A 21,777-nucleotide genomic window follows, 5' to 3' on the forward strand; every position below is an offset into this window, starting at 1 on the left:
CACTTTCCCTCTTTGAACTGAGTATCCACTCCCTGAAGGTTCTGAAAACTGGCATGACAGACCCTCTGTATGGTGCAGATCCAGAGACACCCTGGGACATGAAGAGGGGCTAAAGGAAGGTGAGTAGAGTTGAGTTCCAGGGCAGATCCCACCCCAGCCTCAAGGACACCAGCCAGCCCTACAGGGCCCTCCTCACCAATCATGGTAGGCAGCATTGCAGGGTCAGAGGTCTGAGTCCGGAATAGGAGCAGGGGCAGGTCCCTGCGGAGAGGCACTTCTGGCCTGAAGACAGCTCCATTGAGCCCCTGCAGTACAGGTGTAGTGCCCTGGACCAAGCCCACAGCCTGGTAAGGGGCGCCTGCCAGGGCCACGGCCAGGAGGCATTCCCCGAAGCCTTGCTCCCCTGGTGCAGCAGGGCTGTGGGAGGTGGTGACCTGTGTGGAGAAGGCAAGGCGACAGTTACTCTTCCTGGCTGCACCACGTCCACCCTCCTCTCTTGGCCAAATCACCCATTGGTAGGATGTAGGGCTCCAGCCTGGATAATGTGCTCAGTAATTCAGAACCAGAAGGGAGAGGGCAAATGGGCCAAGCTGTGTGCCCTTTGGCATCAGCTTCCTGGAACAGCCAATGATCTCCTTAAAGGGAGGGCAAAGAGATCTGCCAGGCACAGGCGAAGGCTTGGAGGAAAACAGGGAGCAAAGAAAAGGAGGGAGGCAGGGCTGTGAGGAGACTCCACTCTGGTCCCTCCTGCTCTGACACAGCTTCCTGCACAGCATCAGTGGCATGACTGAGATGCAGGAGTGGAGGGGAGCAGAAGGGTGAGGACACGGCAGCTCTACTGCCTATCCCTTCTGCCAGCTCCCACTGGCTGAGCAACAGGCTTTGAAACAGACTTTGATCTAAACAGGGAACCAGAGGGGAAGGCGCCAATGGGAAGCCGTGCGAGGCAGTAGGACGTGCCGCTTGCTCCGGGTGCTACGGCATGAGGAGCCCTGAGGGGAGTTAGGCAGAGTCAAACACGGCCTGGCAGCCATGTCGGGCAGAGCCAAACACACTGGCTCGTCATTTTCTTTGGCTGTGAAATGGGGACACTGCCACTGCCTCCATTCCCACAGCACTCATACACAAAGCAGTGCCATTAGCAACACTCGGGGCCAGGCAGTGTCTTCATTTTGCAGATGAAGAAACTGCAGCTACCCCTCACAGGTAGACAGGCCGATGCAAGGCTGGCACCTAGGCCTCCGCTCAGCGAACGGGCTCTGGAAATGTGGGGGAGAAGACTAGTGCTGACAGGGATGGGGAGGCAGCGTGGGGGAGAGGGGCGCACATTGAGGCCAGCCTCTTTCACCAGCAGCTTGGCGTTCACCAAGTTCACATCCGCCTGCTTGGAAGCCTCTTTCAGGAGACCGACAATGACTGCGGGGCTTAGGCAGTTCCCAGCATTCTTCAGGGATGTTCCTGGGGACAGAGAGAAGCTACCATGAGGTCACTGTTTGTTGAGCACCACAGGAGGGGGCAGGAAGCCACTGGCACCTAGCTCTGGACTATGGGCTCCTCGCTGCCCTGGGGACCCCAAGGGCAGCCTTCCCCAGGCAGGTCCACTCGCCCTTCAGTGGGCTCAGAGGAGGCATAATCTGGGCCCAAGCCAGGAAACCCAGGATGCTTTAACCACCCTGAGAAACTCCTGTCCAAAACTCAGCTCAACTCCACTCCGCTCCCCAACCCTGCACCTGGCTTGGCCATCCTGGCCTACCTATTATTCTCCCAGGGGACACTGGAAAATTCCCTACTCTTACCCCTCCATGGCACTCAGAGCCTTGCCAGCCTCAGGAAATCAAAGCAGAAAGAAGTAACCGAAGCAACCGCTGCCCAGCTCCCTGCCTTGTTTCCTTCAGCGCTTGGACACCCAGGCCAGTGGGACCCCCTGGCTCTGCCCTTCCCTGGTATTGTCAATGCCTGGGGTTTAGCTGCCCTCACCCTGCAATCTCTTCCCAACTGTGAGACACACCCAAGAGTCCATGGGGAAAGATAACCTCTACAGGGTTAAGGAAACTGGAGCCCTCCTTGGTCACTCAACCACATCCGCACAGTACTGGATCCACTGCAAAGGTGGCCACAGCCCACTCAGCAGCCCGAGGGGTGGACAGAGGGCACTGTTCTCATTCCCACTCCACGGCTGAGCAAACATTCTCAGGGCTGTCAGATGGCCCAAGGTACCACCTTAGCAAGTTACAGAGCACAAAGTGTCCTCACCGCCTCCTGGCTCATCTGCCCCTAACTCTCACTTTACAAGTGAAGAATCCAAGCCTCAGAAGGGAGAGTCACACAGCAGGCAAGAGACAGGGCCAAAAACCAGAATCCAGCATCCTGTTGCTTAATTAGGGCCTCCCTCCAGCCATCCTATAACCTCTCGCATGAAACTCTCTCTCTTGTAGAGGTCTCTCTTGCACCCAAAATATCTAGGTCTTAAAAATGCTACATAAACATGATTTATGAATATTCAGTACATCTTTCCAACGACTTCTTTTAACCCCTCCCTTTACCACCCTCCCACCAGTAGTAAGGGAGCTACACTCAGGGCAGGGTCCAAGCCACCCCACTGCCTCTCACTAACCTTGTGTCCTGTAGCAGATACACCCAGCAGGGCAGATCCCATACTCCCTCATCCCCTCCTCCCGCTCCCTCTGTAAGGTCCCCAGCTCACCCTGTGTTATCACCTGGATGGTCCCTTTGGGGGACCCAGCCCAGGCTCGCATCAGTGTCCCCAGAGCTTCTGCCAGACCAATCCAAGGCTTGGTGTGTGGAGAGAAGGCACTGGTAAGGGCCTGGGCATTCACCTGCAGAGGATGGAGGAGCGGGGCTGTGGTCAGGAAGAGGCATGGCAGATCCTGAATCAAGATCTGGCTGCCAAGACCCAGCTCTACAAGAAAGACAGTATAGGGTCCCTCCTGCCTGGTGGGTGCCTGGTGGGTGACAACTTCCATCAGCCACTAACAACAGGACAAGGACTTGTTCCTACAAATGAAGAAAGCTGTAGAGCCAGAAATGGACACAGAAGGCCACAACCACTCAAAATTGTTCCTTTCAGCATACTGTGTCTGCCCCAGCCCTCTCCATGGGAGACTTATTATTTCTGCACTGGGGAAGGGATTGGACAGCACAATAAAGGTGAGTCTTTGACACAGAACATACGGGAGTCGCAGATAACTTGGATAAGGAGTGACGGGTCTTCTCTGGCAGTCCCAACTTGCCTTCATTTTTATTTTCTATCTAGAATTTTTTTAAGTGTTTACATTGTCACTAAACACTACGATCAATTATCACAAAGTTTTGATGATCATGCTTCAAATATCAACGCATGCGAAGTCCACTGTGAGGCATGCTGTGACACTGAGGGGACACAAGCCCCATATCCCCCAAAAGTTATTAAGTCTAGGACCTGGCTGGCTGCCCCCTGCCCCACCCAGGGGCCTGATAACAGAACCAGCTTGTTCTGGGCCAAAATTTCAATTCCATTTTGTGGTTCAAAATGCTCTGGTTCTGAGTTAGGCATCTGGCCACTCTTATTGAGATAACCTGGAAAGTCAACCATCTCAGAAAGATGCAAATCAAACAGGCAGCTAAAAGATGTAATTAGAAGGAAACACAGATGCTTCTCTTTCTGTTTTCGTAAAGATATCATTGGAAGAATTTTTTTTTTTAAACAGAGAAAGAATCATGGTATTGGAAATGACTGCTGAGGCTGGGCTTCATGGGAGCCTCTCCAGTGTGGGGGGCGGCAGGTCTGCAGGCTTCCTGCTGCAGGGCCCCTGGATCCTCTCCAAGGGGTCACAGACAAGAAGGGCGGCGGGGTGGAGCAGTTAGCTGCTGGGAGGAGACTTGGAGCACCATGCTGCCACTGCTGGGGCTGAGGGCCTGCAGCAGCAGAGGAAAGTCCAACTAAGAGGGCCCATAAGGCAGGCACCTCGGCACATCTCTCTGTCTTCTGTGTGGGCCTGCAGAGCCCAAGCCCGGGGAGGTGTCCATCACAGGGCTCCCGAGTAAAAGTAGGATTCTCAGTCTTCCCTGGTGGAGAGGTGGGAGAATTCCAGGGAGGAGTCAGGCACTTTTGGACACCAACCTGACCCTAATGTTATTCTGTGTCTGAGGTTAGAACAGAATTGAACTGGGGAAAATGCAGGAAAGAATTAGGAAAATATATTTCTTATGTGACAAAAATGTCTGTTTTTCCAAATGGCTACTATAAGACTATTTGCTGATGTGGGTGAACAGTTCAATTTGCTAAGGGTAGTTATTTTGACCCACAGGTTTCACCTCTTAAGATGGGGACATTGTGTGGTCCATTTGATGGAACCCTGTGTCCTGCAGCAGCTACACCCAGCAGGGCAGAGCCCATACAACCCTCACCCCCTCCTCCCCGTCTCTCTGCAAGGTCCCCCTCCCTCCCCCACCCCCTCCCTCTGCAAGAGCTTACATTAAGGAGTCCCTTTCAGGAAAACCTCTGGAATGTCACTGCTACCTAATGGTAATGGCAATAAATCGCAAGGCTGCGATGGGGAAGGCAGACAGCTGCTTTCTGAGAAGGCTGAAAGGGTAAAACCCTGAAGCCCAGATTGGCTGGCAATGGTGATGAGCTCAAACCTCAGCCTGGGAAATGAGCAGCATCCCCTGGGAGGAATGAACCTGCTCAGAGGCCGACCAGGTGCACGATGAGTGAAGTGTGCTCTGCTCTGAGGAGCCCACACAGCATAGAGCATAGAGGATGCAGACAGGTCAGAGTCTCTGCTGACCTCCTCGCATGCTGCTGGTCATAGCCCTGCTGACTTCCATGGACTGTGTGGGGCTGCTGGGCAGCAGTAGGCACCCTTCTTTCCTCAGGATGGAGGGGGCAGAGAGGCCTGGAGGGCTGGGCTCTCAATCCAGAGGTGGGAGGGCAGAACCAAAATCCCTGTCTCTCCTGCCACAGTGCTGTCCTCACCAGCGAAAATTGCCCAGCTGAGGGTCAGCCAGGACAACCGAGAACACCCAGCCCATTTTCCTGACCCTTTGACTCCATGGCCTGGGCCCACCCACACAAGCTGCAGAGACGCTTAAGTCATGTTTTTTTGTCCTCAGGGAACTTAGAATTTAGGTTAAGTAGAAAGATTAGGGGGAAAAAAAAACACCCCATGGAACCGAACCTTAATAACAAGAAAGAACATGGTTCTCAGAATTGAGAAGGGGCTGGAAAGGCCAAGCAAGACTTCATCCGGAGGCAGCAAACCCCTGGAAGGAGAGCTAAGCCTCCCACATGCACCTGTGTCTCCCAAGAGCTATGACAATGTCTGGTACCCAGGGAACTTAAGGAATATCCACAGACTGAACGAATGAGACAGGACTTGAAGTGTAAGCCAGGTTAAGCTCGTAGGAGACGCGCATGCCAGGAAGGGCTTGATGGAAGCAAAGACAAGAAGTGGGAGTCTTATGCCATGATTTGGGGAAAGCAAGGGGGTCAGCCAGCATGGAGGGCTCATTTGGGAGTGGGTAGGGCAGGCTGTCAAGGCAGGGTCTGGGGAGCTTACAGGGTGCGAACTTTCTACATGGCTGCCCCCAACCACATCCCCACCTGCTGCGTCCAGCTGGCACCCAAGCAGCACTCCTTCACTCCCACGGCATGTGGAGAACAAAGGAGCCTTTCTCTAGAGGCGGGGCCTGGGAAGGGCCACAATCTCTGTAGCAAGACTACAATATAACAGGCCTGAGCCAGGGTCTCTGCTGCCAAGGCCTCTGCTATCAAGGCTGGAGACGGGAGGCTCCCGCCCACCCACTCCAGAGAGTGCTGACTCAAGCAGATTTCCCTTATCTTCAGGTCCCAGGGCTGAATCTGTTCACCCACGCTGCCACCAGCCCCTACAAGATGCCTTCCTTCCTCTCCTCCCTCTGACACCTGGCCCCCAGCCCCAGGTGGTGATACTTACAACCCCCGTGAGAGATTTCCCCTTCACCATGTCCACAAACTGAACAGCAATTTCCTCCCCACAGCGGCTCTGCGCCTCCTTGGTGCTGGCACCCAGGTGGGGACAGCTGATGACATTCTCATGGTCTACCAAGGCCCGGTCCCGTGGCGGCTCCTGCCCAGAAAGAGATACCTCTAGGTTGGCTGCCATGGACTGGTCACACCCTCTTGGGCCACCCCAGGCAACAGGAAAGTTGGAGGGAAGGCAGTCAGGAGTTCTGGTGCCTTCCACTTCTATTTTATCAGGGTGGTCACTGGACTCAATAATGGGCTTCCACATGAATGTTCCATCTCAGCAGAGTGGACACAGCAGAAAGTGTGAACCAGATTCAAATCTCACCTTCACCACTTAACCACCTAGGTGCCTTGGGGGTGAACCTTGATCTAAGCCTCAGTTTCTTTATCTGTGAAATGGGTTGATCCTATCTCCCTCATAACATTACTGTGGGGATTATGCACCTTTAACATGGGAGGCTCTCGACCAATGGGAGCTACTGTTGTTGTTGTTACTGGGCTTTTCCCTGAAACTCACCCCCCTGCATCCATGCAGCACTTGCTGTCGATGTGCCTTGCTGGACTTTTAGCACAGTGTCCAGCTCTTCCAAGACACTCCACGCAGGTAACTGCATCTTGGCTCTCATCAGGACATGTTGCCCATCTGTGGCACCTCCGCCCCACCCTCCAGTGTCTTTTCCACCCTTCTGTTCACTGAGAAGATTGCCCTTGGGAATGTTATTTAGGCATCTTCCGGCCATTTTCCTCAGGGCTCTGTTGGTCCCATTGAATTTTGACCATTTAACCCTGTGAGTCCTGGCCACATGTAACCATGTAACCCTGTGAGTCCCGGCCACATGTAACCATGTAAGTACCACCAGCAAGTGGTACAAGGATGCTGAAGAGAGCAGGAGAAGGTGCTGTGTTAGGAAGGATGGTGCTACAAAGATGGACAAGGCTTGCCCTGCCTTCAGGGGGCTTATGATCTAAGAGTTGAGAAAGATGACCAAGGTTACAAACCAAAAGGCACTGTGTGCCCTGGGCTGGGAGTACACAGTGAGTGCCACAGGGGCTCAGAGAGGGCTAGTGACCTTCCAAGGACACACAGCTAGTAACCTGCAAACCCAACTACCTAATCCAAAGTCCATGTCCTTTCCCCTTCCTCATCAGGGGAAGCTCCAATGTTGGGGACAGGATCTTTCAGGAGAGGAGCCAACAAGATTCAAGTGCAAATGCACTCTTCCCTACTGGATCTGGTGTGAGGCTGAGCCTCTGCTCCAGCTGGGAAAGCAGCTCACCCCGAGGACCCTGAGGGAATACTGCCAGTATCCTTTGGCTTCTGTCCACCCAGGAAGAGAAGAAGGAAAAAGGAATGACCATGAACAGTGGAAAGGACATTTTCTTGGCAATGGGACTGCACTTCCATCAGGGTACCTCAACTATACACTAAAGCCCCCTCTCTCCCTGCTCCAGACCCTCAACCGCAGAACTGATTTGTGGCTCTATCTTTGTCAATATGTTAGCAGTCTGAGAAGCCTGGAACCAGGAACTGGGTCCCCTTTAAAGCTTGAGTTTCGCAGAAAACCACACAGCTGCCTCCATACCAGGCTCCGCAAGGACTCCTCAAACCACAAAGGTGTGTTTTTGGCAACACAGTTTTCTCCTTTTACCATGGATGAAAGAGACAATAAGCTAGAGGCCTTCTGTAAAACGCCAGGCTTTCCCTGCCATGGGCCTCTCTGCTCCCTATCTCTCCCCTCCTCCTGACGCTGAGGCTGCCAGGCACTTACTTCCGTAAACACGTCCAGTGCAGCCCCGGCACACTGGCCAGACTGCAGGGCCCGGAGCAGGGCGCCTTCGTCCACGATCCCTCCACGGGCACAGTTCACCACACGCACCCCCTTCTTGCACTGGGCAAAGGTGTTGTCATTCAGCAAGCCTGGAAGAAAGAGAAGCATCTTCCTGCTGGGGCAGCACCAGGATCCCCACGCTCATCCCTGGCTTCCAGAGGTCTTCCCTTTCCTTGAGCCAGCTCTTTCCCAGAGCCTCTCTCCTGCTGGACGGCAGCCTCTTTGCTCTCATCTCTTCCTCCTCAGATGCTCTGGGGCAGGAGTCCCTGTTACGGATCTGGGCCAGACTCAGTTTAGAAACATCTTAGAAATTCTTGAGATATTACTGTTTCAAGTGGGTCTGGGAATCAGAAAGCCCTGCAGGGGCTGCAGAAAGCATCCACGAGGATCACTGGTCATCCCTGTGCCCAGCTCACCTAGACCCTAAGCACTTCTAGCTGGCTCACCCTCCCCTATCCAATGTATGGGTGTCTAACAAAACACCAGGCTCTGCAGGACCCAGGTGGACCTCTCCCCACAGCTGGTTACCACTGTCTGGGGAAGGCTCAGATGGAGGCCCCATTTGTTAACTGGTCTGTGGCTTCTGTGACCAATCCACAATGTAAGGACACACCTACCTGTCGTGGAGGGCAGGAGAGGAGTGTGCACAGTGATGAAATCACAGAGAGGCCAGATCTCCTCCAGGGGCAGCTGCTGAACACCAAAGGAGGCCGAGACCTCTGGGGAAATGATGGGGTCATACCCTATAGTCTGGTTGGAAGCAAGAGAGAGGGAGGAAGTGCCATTCTTAATTATTAGTAGTGTTATTCTTAAGAATGGCAAACATTTTTTGAGCATTTACCATATACTAACTACCATGCTCAGCTTAATTAATTCTCCAGGTAATTTACCATACACTAAGTACCATGTTCCACATACTAAGTACTATTTACCATATACTAAGTACCATGCTCAGCTTAATTAATTCTCGTGACCACACAATGATGCTGGGACTGTTCTTGTCTGCCTGAGAGCTGAGGGAAGCAGGGCTTCCACAACGAGGAGGGGCACAGCCAGAGCTCAAAAGAAGGTGCATCTGCCTCCATGCTGTGACCACACACGGATGCAACAATAGCTCATGTATGTCTGGACAAGGTGGAGCTTGGAAGTCCTTAGAAAGCAGGGAGTCCTGAGGGAGGGAGGGCACTCATGTGGGGAGCGGACAGCCAGGAAAGGGAGGAGGAGAAATGGCAGCTGCAGCTGGAGGGTCCAGTCCAGCAAACAGGTGCATCAGGTACTAAAAGAGAGTGAGCAGAAGCGAAGGAGGAGGACAACAGGGGTACAAGGCAGGACCCAGAGCGGGAGCGAGACTGCATGCCCTCTAAATCAGGAAGCCTGACCTGTGTCCTCCCCCAGTCACTGCCCACTGTGTGGAAAGGTACAGGTCAGTTCCCCTGGACCTGGGTCCTCAACCCTAAATAAAGGAGCTGGGCAGATGATTGCAGCCATCTCTCACTCTCACATTCAACCACTGGGAATTATTTGAAGAGAAATCCCCCTTAACCCCGAGAGAGAATGTAAAGAGTGAGCCCAGGATTAGACAAAAACAAAGAATACACAGCATAGTACTTTAACAGCAGTTGTCTCCGGGTAGTGGAATTATTTTTCTCCTTTTTGCTTTCCTGTGCTTTCAAGTTCTCTACTACATTATTCATAAATTACTTTTGAAATTACGGATACAGTATAGATACTTTAGAACATAATGGGAAAGATGGGTGCCATGGCTCATGCCTATAATCCCAGCACTTTGGGAGGCTAAGGCAGGAGGATCATTTGACTCCAGGAGTCAGAGACTAGCTGGGGCAACATAGTGAGACCCCACCTCTACAAAAAATTTAAAAAATTAGCCAAGTTTGATGGCATGCACCTGTGCCACTCAGAAGGCTGAGGTAGGAGGAACACTTGGGCCTAGGAGGTTGAGGCTGCAGTGAGCCAAGATTGTGCCACTGCACTCCAGCCTGGGTGACAGAACAAGTTGTCTCAGAAAAAAAAAATAAAACAAAATAAAAAAGAACATAATAGGAAAGAGGACTTCAAATTCAGTAATTCTAGGGCAGAAGCTAAAATGGTTATGATTAAGGTGAAGCCTCTGGATCCCTTTTTTCATCACTAGCCTTGTGGAATAAGGAAAGCCAAGTGGCCCCACACCAACCATCAGGCAGGTTTTGGGGAAAGATGCTGCCTCTCCCACGCCCTATAAGAACCTCCAGCTCAGAACGCTGGTGGTCTTTTTCAGACACTGCTGCTCCCCTCAGCTGTAACCTACTCATTTCTGGTGGGGAGGAGAAAGTGTCCAGGGGAGGAGACAGGATCCCTGCCATTGTTGTCACAAGTCTTCTTTGTCTGCTGGCCCTGAGGCCGGCCAGAACAATGGCCCTGTTCATCTCTAATCCAGATGTATTTTTTTTCTCATATGGAGTGGGGAGAGGAAGGGAACACCAATAGAGATCACAAGGTCCAGCCTGACTGACGTCTACTCCATGCTCAGGAGCCAAGAACAACCTGGGGGCTGGCGGGAGGAAGGACCCTGCAGATTGAACCTGGCCCCCTCCACAGACAGGTGCCTGGGGCTGGAGGGAGGGGGTTGGGGAGAGGAGCAGGTGAGCATCTTCCTCAGGGGTCAGTGAAGCACTGACTCAGCTTCCTTCTTTCACAGAGAGTGTCTCATTTATCTGCAGATGATTGCAGGGAAGGAATCTGGCTGAGCAAACCTCTGTTCTCATTTTCCACTTTGAGATAACCAGTGCAGAGAAGAGCTGAACTCAGCTGGGGGTTGGGGTTTCGACACTAGGAGACAATGTTGAGGGGATGGAAAGGGTGACAACAGGCCCAGGACACACGTGCCTGTCAGGGTCCTGGTGTGTCCTGGAAAGGGTCAGATGTCCTAATATACAGACATTGGAGCACCTCTGGGTACACACCATTCAAAGACTACTCCCGGAGAGAAGCCTTGGGGAGAAATATGAAGGGGTTCCCTCACCTCAATCCCAGCCCCAGGGCAGACTCCTGATGTTGAGGCAACAGAGGAAGCCTCACTTTCTAAGCAGGACTCCAGGGCAGCTGGTGGCTCCTACCTGCCTGAGGTCACAGAAGGCAGCCCTGAGAGGCTGGTATGCTGGCTGCAGGGCCTTGCTGGCTCAGCAGAGCAGAGGAGAGCAAGGAGGCCTCCCAGTTAAAGAGGCTCTGAAGAAGAACCCTCACTGTCACGTGCTCTCTCTGCCCCACAGCTGAATTTTTAGTTTAGCATTGGAACTCTCCCTACCACGGCAATGAAATCTTAAACAGAGACCCAAATATAAAAACAGGTCAATTCAAAGCTGCAGAGGTGAAGGCTCAATGTGCCACCACCCACTGTCTCCCTGGGCCCCTCCTTGCTCCCACCTGTGTCCCTAAGGCACCTTGCCAGAACCCGAGGCTCTGAATTTGAGAATCACTGCTCTGGGCAGTAAGCATTCCAGGTAACACACTGAGACAGGAGCTGCCCATCCTGGAGAGTGTCTGTCCTTGGAATAGCTAAGCATACTGGCATGGCACAGGGACTGTTTACCTACAATGGATCATGAATAAAGTCAAGTGGTACTGGGCAAAGAATGCCAGCCTGGAAGGCTGAGCCGGAATTCACCAGTTCATAGTCGCATTATCTTCAGCATATCATAGAACCTTCCTGAGCCTCAGTTTCCTTATCTGTAAACCTGGGATAATAATTCTGACCCTGCAGAGTCATTTCGAGCACAGGAACCTACACAGTAGACCTCAGCAAACATTAGCTGGACCTGAAAAAATCAGTGATAACTGGTGCCTCAGGTTCAACATCCATCCCTCTGGGCTAAAGTTGGATTCATCACAATGCTGGCTACAAATAAACTGTTAAGAGATGCTTGTCTGTTCCCTCAAGGAAAACCTTGATAATAAAGCACAAGGCTCGCTTCTTGATTGGTTTGTGCCTCTTAACACATTCTAAGGAACACACCAGCATGAATGAGCTGAGTCTCTGAGGTCACGACCTGTTATTCAGCAACACTATTGAGAAAAAGTCTCTCGCAGACAGAACAGTATAGAGCATAAGACCTGTATGACTCAGACCACAAGCAGGCTGCAGGCTGGTCAGGCCACAGCGTAAGGAATGTCACCTCCCTTGCTCCGGAAGCCATACTTCTTTTAATGCTGCCAAATGTCAGGTTACCTTTTCTATCAGCTATGCCACTGATAACCACACTGCTCTTTTGTAAACCAAAGCCCTGCTCCCCCAGAAAAGCTTTTGACAAATGCTTCTACATCTAAAACTTGTCTAGCTGCTTTTTGGACCCACAAGTAGGGTGCAGAAATGTATTCTAGCTAAGTTTCCTGTGAGGGTGCCCAACCATTCTAGCCTTCATATGTCTTTTCGGACCTGATTCTGCATCCTTAAGTATTAACTACCTCTCCTTGCTTCCTGCCATCCACAAATGACACATGGTTCAGGCTGTTGATGAGAATCGTGGGCAAGGTGGAGCACTATTGCATACAATCTCCCTCCAAACTGAGGTGGCCCATTCCACAACAGCACCAAGCACTAATCCCTTCAATAGCACCAAGCTCAAGGGGCTCCATCTGAACCCCGAGGGAATCATGAAAGATGTCCTACCAAAGTCCACATCTATACACAATCTAAATGCCCATCATTGAGAGAATGGCCAAATAAAAAGCAATTTATCTGCACAATAAAATTCCATACAACTGTTTAAAAATATGCTAGATTTAGTTGTTCTGAGATAAACATGTTTTTTTCTTAACATCACGAACAATATTCCATTCTTTGCAGCCAAAGAATCCATCCATAGGCATGGAACTGTATGCATTCTGTGCAAATACATAGAAAAGTCTCGGATGACATGCTAAACTGATGTTTACCGTGAGGAGACTAGGGTTCAGCTGGTAATCAAGTATAGCCTTGTCCATGTTTTAATTTATATGAGAATGCATTCCTTTATTACATGATTAAAACATAACTTTAAATAGTCCGGGTATATGACATCTAGGGATTTCCATACTCTACCAGTTTAATAATGGTTTCCAAAGACAGAATGAGGCTAGTATGAAATAACTTGTGTTTAATAAACACTTATCCTCGTTTCCTGTCTGGATGCTTATACATGTCTTTCACAATATGTTCAAGAATCTTCCTTTCCCTTTAGAAAATCTTGTTCTCCAAGACCACTAGAACTGGTGAGCTCTCCGCCCTGAGACAAAATTCATCCAGATTCAAAAGTATGATAATGACGTGGTCGAGGTAAGCAGCTGAGTACGAGCAGAGGCCACTTAGACTCTCCGGAATGCTGAGGTCCAGGCAGCTCCGGAGGGTTGAGGTGGGAGGCAGAATGATCCAAGCTATGTTTCAGGGGTTTACAAAGAGCACGTTCTGGAAGCAAGACAGTTAAGAATGACCCTCCAGAGACATCTGGACAGAAGAAATGCAAAGTGAAGGCACTGGCACCCTCCACACCATGCTGGGAATGGGAATAAAACATTCAGTGGGTGACCTGCTCTGAGGTACAGATTAACACTGAAATGAGCAGGCTGTAGACATCTCTTTCAATCAAACACATGCCCGAGAGGTGTCAGCCATTTCCTGATACTGATGCTCAAGGTCCCAGATACCCATGCACCTCTTGGAAGCAGCCCAGGGTAGAGAGTTGGGCAGTGCCAGATGGACAGACAAGCTTACCTAGCACCTCAATCATTCAGGAATGAGGTGGGGCTTTTCATCTGGTTTAAGTCACTGCTGAAGTCTCCATGATGAAGAATATTGCTGAGCCAGGAATTTGATGTGTAGTGGTGCCACGGAGAAGGAAGGCCCAGGGAAGGGGAGTCATGGGGAAGAGGACCCCCTGGGGAAGGGGGCAGGAGCCTTGGAATGGCCACTGGTCTGGAGCCTGTCTCCCAGTTACTGCTTCATCAATGAAATGCTCACCCATTTGGCTATGAGTGCTCTTAGTTTTACTTAACTCCTGATCTCTGCCTTTTAGATCAAAATTCTCCATGGACTAAACCTTGACCCTTGATCCCTTACAAAAGAGGATGGAGGAGAGAGTGCTCTTTGTGGCTTATGGCATCCCACCATCCCTGCACAGAGGGCAAGGCTGTGGTTTGTTTACATGATCAATGATCCTGCTGGGCTACATCCACCTCTCTCAGCAGTCCAGGGATCAAGAATACACCTGGCCCTTCTCAGTGCAGAGGCTTATGAAAGATATCTGGCTGACTTAAATAAATAAGATGGGGAGTGGAGGCAGGAGGGAGAGGATAATATTCAATGTGTACAATGGGATGCTCACCAGGCTCTAGGCTACTGTCCATTTGCTATGAGTCCTTAGGCATAAGCTTACAAATTCTAGATGTCAATGTAAAATTAAGGGTTAATCTATTAAAATCCCTTCTAACTCTAAGAAGGTAGGAGGAATGTAGAAAAAGGGAGAGTTCCGTAGCAGCTCTATGTAAACTTTTCTAGATCTGACATGATCTGGTTGTCAAAACTAATTTCCTAATGTTTAAAGACTTCCTGGCTGCAGTTTGACCCTATAATCCCTGTAATTCCCTAAAACAGAAAGTGAACAGAGAGATGTCCCATAGTAGCCTTAGTGGGTTCATCTCTTTGGCCTATCTGGGAAGCCCTGCAGATCCCCTCTCTTAGCTGAATTGTCTCTCTCATTTGCAGGGTCTCCTGGATTAGCCCAAGTGGGTGGCACTGCTACTGACTGCAACCCTCTGGTTGCTAAGGGAGTAGCCAGAAGCCTACTGAGCTCCCAGAGTAGGAAAAGGCAGAGACCTGGGGGAAGACAGGAGATAGGTGTGATTTCTGAGACCGGTGTGAGGTCTTCCAGCCACCATAGGCTCTACAATCATATCATAGTGTACATACAAGCACTTTTAAATCTTTTCTGAAATATGGAGGGAAACTGGAAGGACAGATGGACAATGGATGTAAGGCTCTACTGTGAGGCCATAAACTTGTTCCTGTTTTCTAAATTATCACAGGAAAGCAGACACAACAAAAGCAGGAAGGAAAGAAAGACTGGGCAGGACACAAGCACCCTCCCTGTGAGGCAGGATAGGTAATCAAGGAAGTGCAGCAACCTTGGTGATCCTACAGTCAACACAATAAGCCTTGGCATTCATATTATAACTGAGCTCATTCAAGCAAAGCTATCTTCAGTAGGGAACTTCCCATCTAGACAACCTGTGCACTTTGATTTTTCCTGTCCTCAAACTGACCCCCTGCTCATTATAATAGTAAAAAACATACTCCTGGGTGGAGATTTAAGATGCTAATAAGACATGTGCCAAATGAACAAGCATGTACAGCTACTACTCATGTGTACCCAGAGGACCACCCAAAACATGCTTACTAGTAACAGCTCTTCCCACCTCCTTATGAATAATCATGTAAAACTCCCATAAAGGGAGTTCTCCAGCAATAATCAACACTGCCTCATTCGTTTTTGTTTTTGTTTTTGTGTTTTAAGACGGAGTCTCGCTCTGTCGCCCAGGCTGGAATGCAGTGGCATGATCTCGGCTCACTGCAAGCTCCGCCTCCCGGGTTCATGCCATTCTCCTGCCTCATCCTCCCAAGTAGCTGGGACTACAGGCGCCCGCCACCACGCCTGGCTAATTTTTTTTTTTTTTAGTAGAGATGCGGTTTCACCATGTTAGCCAGGATGGTCTTGATCTCCTGACCTCGTGATCCGCCTGCCTCGGCCTCCCAAAGTGCTGGATTACAGGCATGAGCCACCGCACCTGGCCAACACTGCCTCATTCTTATGAGCAGCCCACCCTGAGTTCTCTCTCTCTCAAGGTGTAGTGTCTACTCTGCACTTAACTTTCAAAATATTCTTTTTCCTTTGCAACAAACTCCTCAATGCTGCACCATGTCTCCTGTTTAAATTCTTTTAAACTAAGAAGACAAGAACCAAGGTCTCAAAACAGCCATCAACACCTGGTTCACTGGGACTCAGGGCTATTCACTCACCAGAGAGCTAAAGGACCCCCACCAAATATTTCCAGCTTTTGAGTCCAGATCAGCAGGCCAGTGTTCTCTCCCTCCTTGGCTTTAACGCTTATTTAGATGGGGGCTCCAAGAGAGGGTCAGACCTTCCTAGAACAAAGCTTCTGGCTTCTGCCCAGACATGCTGCCTTTCCCAAAATTGCTGCAGAAAGTCCCACATCACAGGGTTCCAGCAACATCTTACCTTCATCCCAAAGGACTGCATCCGGGTAGCTACCTCTCTCCCAATCCTGCCCAGGCCAAGAATTCCCAGGGTCTTTCCATTCAGCTCTGTTCCCATGAACTGCAACCAAACGGGCAAAAGGAAAGAAGCTGAAGTCAGCAACATGAGTGGACCCTGGGCCCTGAGCCCAGGTGGGGCGAGTCAAGGCCGCTGCTCACCTTCTTCCGCTCCCATTTGCCATCCTTCATCGAAGCCGTCGCCTGGGGAATCTGCCTGCAAGGATAGACACAGGTTCAGAGGGTCCATTTGGACTCCCGCCAGCCCAGGAAGGAGATGCAACATCAGGTTTGCACAGTCACTGCCCATGACAGCCACTTCCCCAAGAACTGGGTCTGGGGGTTCAGGTTTAGGAACACTGATGGGGGATAAAGGGAAAACAGAAGAGGGAAACCCTTGGCAAGATCTGACTTAGAAAGCCTGGGATTTCTGTGACCAGCCAGGCATCTGGGAGGAGGTATGGATTCCACCTCAGCCACTGAGGCATCAACCAGAGTGAGTTTTTTACTTGAAGCGATCGCCAATCCTCCAGGGTCTGTAGGGATAACTGAGTGGGGTACTGGGCAACTCTGATGACATCAAGTACTCCAGAAGCTCAAGGAATTATTTTCATCTTCCTATCTCATCCAGCACCATAACCTATGACGTCTTCTACTATTATGAAGAGGACACCTAATTACCTGTGCTTCCTTGACAGTTTCTTAACCCTGAGGGTCTTAGACTAGTCTGGACCCTCGAGTGGGTGGGTGGATGCCAAAGCCCAGACACTTCCATTCTGTCCTGAATGCATGGTCCCAACATTTTTCAACATCCACACCACCTTCCTGTCCCACCACCACCAACACACACACACACTCTTCACAGCCTGTCTCCTCCTGTTAGTTCAGATGGAAGTCTGAGTCTATGTCTGTGTTTTCTGGAGGAGACAGAGGAAGTGGCAATTAGGGCAACATTAGAGGTTAAAGGGCAATATATGTCCTGTGGGCGTGGGTCATCAACACATCTCTGGAGGCAAAAAAGGAAGAAATGAGAAACAATGTTTAAGGAGCACTTTCTCTATTTTAGACATCCTAAAAGAAATGTTTAGACACACATTAACTCCTCTAACATTCACAGCTGCACGGAGGGAGGCACTGGGGGTTAAACAGTTCTCCCCAGATCACCCAACTGGAGGCACTTGAACAGATTCAAAGCCAGCAAAGTCAACCCCAGCACGGCCAGCCTCCTGAGTACTTAAATGTAGGCCTTTAACCTGATGCCAAAAACCTCAGAGTGAGCGAGTGTGCAAAAAGAGAAAGCTCAAGCTGCTACTTCCGTGCTTTCACTTCACTAACTTCTAACACAAAAACATTCTCTCATCTCTACACATCACTAGGACATTGATCTCCATCTGAGGGTAAGGCTGAAGGTGGAATCTGTCCTCCTCCATCACAGAGGTGCACGATCTTATGGGTAAACTCAGAAGAACTTCAGTACCAAGCCACATGGGGGACAAGCTGCATTCACCTCACTGCTCTGACCCATCAGGCAGGTAATAAGGACAGGGACTTGCCTTGAGGAAATGCTTCTTGGGAAAGCTTGCCTGATAAAATGCCTTTGACCTAGTGAGATAGAGCCCCACCTGGCCCCTCTCTCCTCTCCCTCACATCCTATTTTCTTCCCACCAGACTCCACAGTGCTATCTAAGATGTATGCATGCGACACCATAGAACACAAGAAATCCCTAACCCTTTTCTCTGGCTGCTGCCCCCAGCTGATCATGGAGCCTCTCCAGGTTTCAACACTTTGGAATCCTCATCAGGCCAGACTGGAGAGGACTCTAATGTGGGCGAGGGGCCTCACAATAATTAAATGGTTGCTGGCCTGACTTACTAGAGGAGGAGATGGTAAAGCAGGCAAAAATGGTGAAACCTACATTTGTTGATTCTCTCCTTCCTTCCTCTCTGTGCGCTGTTCTTCTGCACCTCAGGAGCCCCCCCCATCTGCTCAAAGTCCCTACTGTGAGGCCAGGCCACGCCTGCTCTCCACCCACATTGCCCAACCCTGTAGAGTCTACATACAGCACCCACACTCTCCTACTGTCCTCCCTGCTAGGAAGTCTGATGAAACGAACACATTCCTTCCCAATAGGGTATGCGTATTTCCTAGTTTTGATGTATTTTTGATGAGTGAGGTCATGGTGAGAGGTTGACAATGGGGAGCTTCTTTTAAACCACAGTACTTCACCGATTCCTTTAAACAAAGCTTGTCCTGGAAAAGGAGGGAAAGTATTGCTGGCTCCCAATCCTTTCCTTCTACCTCCAGAAAAAATGTGAAGTAATTAATTAGAAAGCCACATTGAGATCTTTTCCCTTACTCAAAAAAAAAAAAAAAAAAAATCCCTGAAGGTAATAGCTAAAGTGAAACCAGGGCGCCAGGCTTCTGTACTTCTCCAGGGGGACAGACACTCAGCCTAGATGTTCTGGGAGAACTTGGCTGCCAGCTTGGGGGCCCCTTCTAGGCTGAGACCCTACTGCTGTGTAAGCTATCCCTGTTTCTCCTTTCCCCCCACTGCCTCCCTTCACCTACCAGTGAATATCAGTGAATACCAGAGAGCTCAGATGGAAACTGTAGGGAGGAGTTAGAGCTGAGGTAAACTCTCCCAGATCCTCCTCCAGCAGGAGGGAAAGCAGGTCTTGCCATGGGAAAAGTAATTTCTTGGTCCTGGAAGGTTTCAGGCCTGAGTAGAGAAACAAGGAGTCTTTGATGCCTAGGTCCCCTGGTTTAGGGAATCCATGGAGCTTCAAAGGGACCTAGAACAACTTCCCGCCCTGTTTATTGGGAGCCTTGTTCTTCCCCTTGACCACATAAATGCTTGAATTGCCTGTTCAACAGAAGTGCTCCATGCAATCAGTTTTGCCAAATTACTAACCAACACACTGAGACTCAAGGACATTCTATGCCATATCCATTTGATTTATAGGCTGCCCCATCCACTCAAGAGGCCTGGAACTCCTGCTAGAAGAGCAAGAGTCTTGCCTATTTGCGTTCCATTGCGTTATGAACCTACAGGAACACACAAGGACCCTAAAGCAGGTTCTTATTCCATTCTATTACAATACAGATTTGTAAGGGCAGTGACAGAGATAAGCCCTGAGGGCCAGGGGAATCAGTGAGGGACATAGCCTAGCTGGAAAAGCCAGAGAGCTTCTTGGATAAATTCATACTGAAGCTTAATCTTGAAAAGTAAGCAGAGGGTACCTAGACACTGTCCATACCCTGCTGCCTGGAGCATCCTTCCTTGTTATCTCCAGGCAGTGGGGTATGGAGAACATTTGCAAGAGTTGGAGGCTAGAGAAGGCAGAGTGTCTGCAGCACGGAGACTAGAACATGAGTAAAGAGAAGTGCACCTTTGTGCACTAGGGATCCTGTGTAATGAATGTTGAATAGAGGACCTGATGGCCTTAAAGGTTCTTTGCAGTCTGCATGTCACCTTCTTAGCAGTCTGCACGTCGCTGAGATGAAATGTTTCTAAGTTTTTCTGGGTCCGTTTGCTTGGCAAGTGGTAATAATTGGCATATCGGAGAGACTAGCTTTGCTGAGAAGTCAGGGACTTACCTGGCCAGGCACATGATCATCCCACAGGTGAGTTCTGCGGCACTGAGGCTGTTCCCATTGGGCGTGCTAAAGATCAAAAAAAGGGGGACATCAATGGGCACAGACCCAGTATTCCCACTCCTTCCCCAAGAGAAAACCTTGAGTGTAGGCTGTGCTCTCTCACTCCTGCTCCATGAACTGACCACGCTACTGTCCAGAGTTCTCTGATGTACTCTTGCCCTAAGCCAAGGGCTGGAAAGAAACCCCCTTCCCCTGGCTTTATGTTTCCCTGCAGAGGGAGCTCCATTAGAGAAACGTATCTGGCTTCTCTCTACCCAAACACTCCTCCCAAGGCAGAGAAGTGTCTCACATGATCAGATTTGTGTGTGGTTCAGCCCTTTTCTTTCTCCTATTTCAGGATCTACTTGCCTCCAGAAAGCACAAATTCCCTGCTGCTCCTGCCATTGATCTTACCAAGGTCTGAGTCTCTCAAATTCAGGGCTCAGCCCATTGCCTACATATCTTCATCAAGTTACCCAACCTGGCTTTTTTTTTTTTTTTTTTTTTTGACAAGGCCTCGCTCTGTCACCCAGGCTGGAGTACACTGGCATGATCACAGCTCACTGCAGCCTTGACTTCCCAGGGCTCAAGCGATCCTTCCAGCTCAACCTTCTCAGTAGCTGAGACTACAGGCTGATGCCAACATACCCGGCTTTTCTTTTTGTTTTTTGGTATTTTTATAGAGATGGGGGATCTCACTTTGTTGCCCAGACTGGTCTTGAACTCCTGGGCCCAAGTGATCCTCCCCCCTTGGCCTTCCAAAGTGCTGGGATTACAGGTGTGAGCCCCCACACCCAGCCCCAACCTAGCTTTTATTAGTATTCTCCACCTGTCTGACTACTCTTCCTATCTCTCAACAAGTTCTGAACTGAGAAAGCCTCCTCACACCCTAAGTCACAGGGCAATGCAGACCCTTCCCATTTTATAGAAAAAAGAATAGAGGTGGCAACCCACAAAACTATTTTTCTTTTCTTAAAGGCTTTTTAGGTTTTTGAAAGAATTTCATACATGTGTTCACCCTGATTATTCCCCTACTGGGTTTGTCTTTTTCATCTCTGGAATGAAGGTTAATAAGGTTACAAGAAGAAAAAGTCAAGAGATCCTGTATAAGATAAAGGGACTCTCAGAGTCTGTCTGTCTGCAAAACCACCTGGCTTCTCATCCTCCCACAGCAAACAGGCTGTATGGGGGAGCAAGTAGAGGTGCAGAGATTGGGGCCTGGCTGCCTCTGGGTCCAAGGCAAGAATGTGAGACGGGTTATCGTTTAACATTTCTACTGTGGAATATTGACTTCAGTCAGGTGACCAATTAACCTCTACCCTACAGGGGGAAGTGCAGCGCAGGGGAGGGGAAAGGTCTTAAGGACAATGAAGTCTCCAAGGGAAGAGAAAAGTCTTAAGGACAAAGAGGTCTGGGGATGGCCTTGCCATACCATCTAAGTGACAGAACAGGTACAGTACAGCATTGGCGTGCTGATGGCCTCTGCCCCTGTGCTTCTGCGGAAACAGCTTTAAAGGGGACCCTTTTCCTCTTGCCCTAGAGCGCTGAAAGAGAAACTAGTGTCTTAGTTCCAGAAGGTGGCAGGGAAGTGGAGAGGGCAAGGATTCTAGTCACTAGTCTACTAGCAAAGGTTGTGCCTCTGTACAAGCACAGTAAAGTAGAGCTGACAAAAACCTGACACAAACAGCATTAATAGAGGCAGAGGAGGCTGGGTGGGAGCAGGAAATGCAGATGAACTCACTGACCTTCCGATTCCTGAACCAGGTCGCAGAGGTGCAAGCAACTGCGCATGGGCTGGGTTCGTGAAACATTTTGAGATTAGACAGGGACTCTCAATTTCAAAAACTGTGGAACCCCCTGATGGCATTGGTGATATAGTGGTGAGCATAGCTGCCTTCCAAAAACCTTGGAACCACTATGCTGTGTGTGTTGACCATGCAAGCCCTAGACCAGGCATCCTCCTGGAAGCCCTTCCAATGGACTCAGCTTTCTCTCTGGTGAG

The 21,777-nt window shown here is 50.0% G+C and overlaps 1 protein-coding gene across 2 annotated transcripts in view; it reads right to left on the reverse strand.

The window, feature by feature from the left end:
- PHGDH (phosphoglycerate dehydrogenase) overlaps positions 1-21,777 on the reverse strand; it is a 32,313-nt gene that overhangs the window by 977 nt on the left and 9,559 nt on the right. For both annotated transcript variants that reach the window (XM_054547645.2, NM_001135273.1), the window contains 9 exon segments: positions 19,737-19,802; positions 16,301-16,355; positions 16,104-16,202; positions 8,457-8,589; positions 7,780-7,928; positions 5,958-6,110; positions 2,705-2,837; positions 1,328-1,458; positions 197-434 (listed from right to left, as the gene is read on the reverse strand). In XM_054547645.2, the coding sequence (XP_054403620.1) occupies positions 197-434; positions 1,328-1,458; positions 2,705-2,837; positions 5,958-6,110; positions 7,780-7,928; positions 8,457-8,589; positions 16,104-16,202; positions 16,301-16,355; positions 19,737-19,802 (1,157 nt within the window).

This window comes from Pongo abelii, chromosome 1, assembly GCF_028885655.2.
Source record: "Pongo abelii isolate AG06213 chromosome 1, NHGRI_mPonAbe1-v2.0_pri, whole genome shotgun sequence".
In the NCBI taxonomy this organism is placed as follows: domain Eukaryota; kingdom Metazoa; phylum Chordata; class Mammalia; order Primates; family Hominidae; genus Pongo; species Pongo abelii.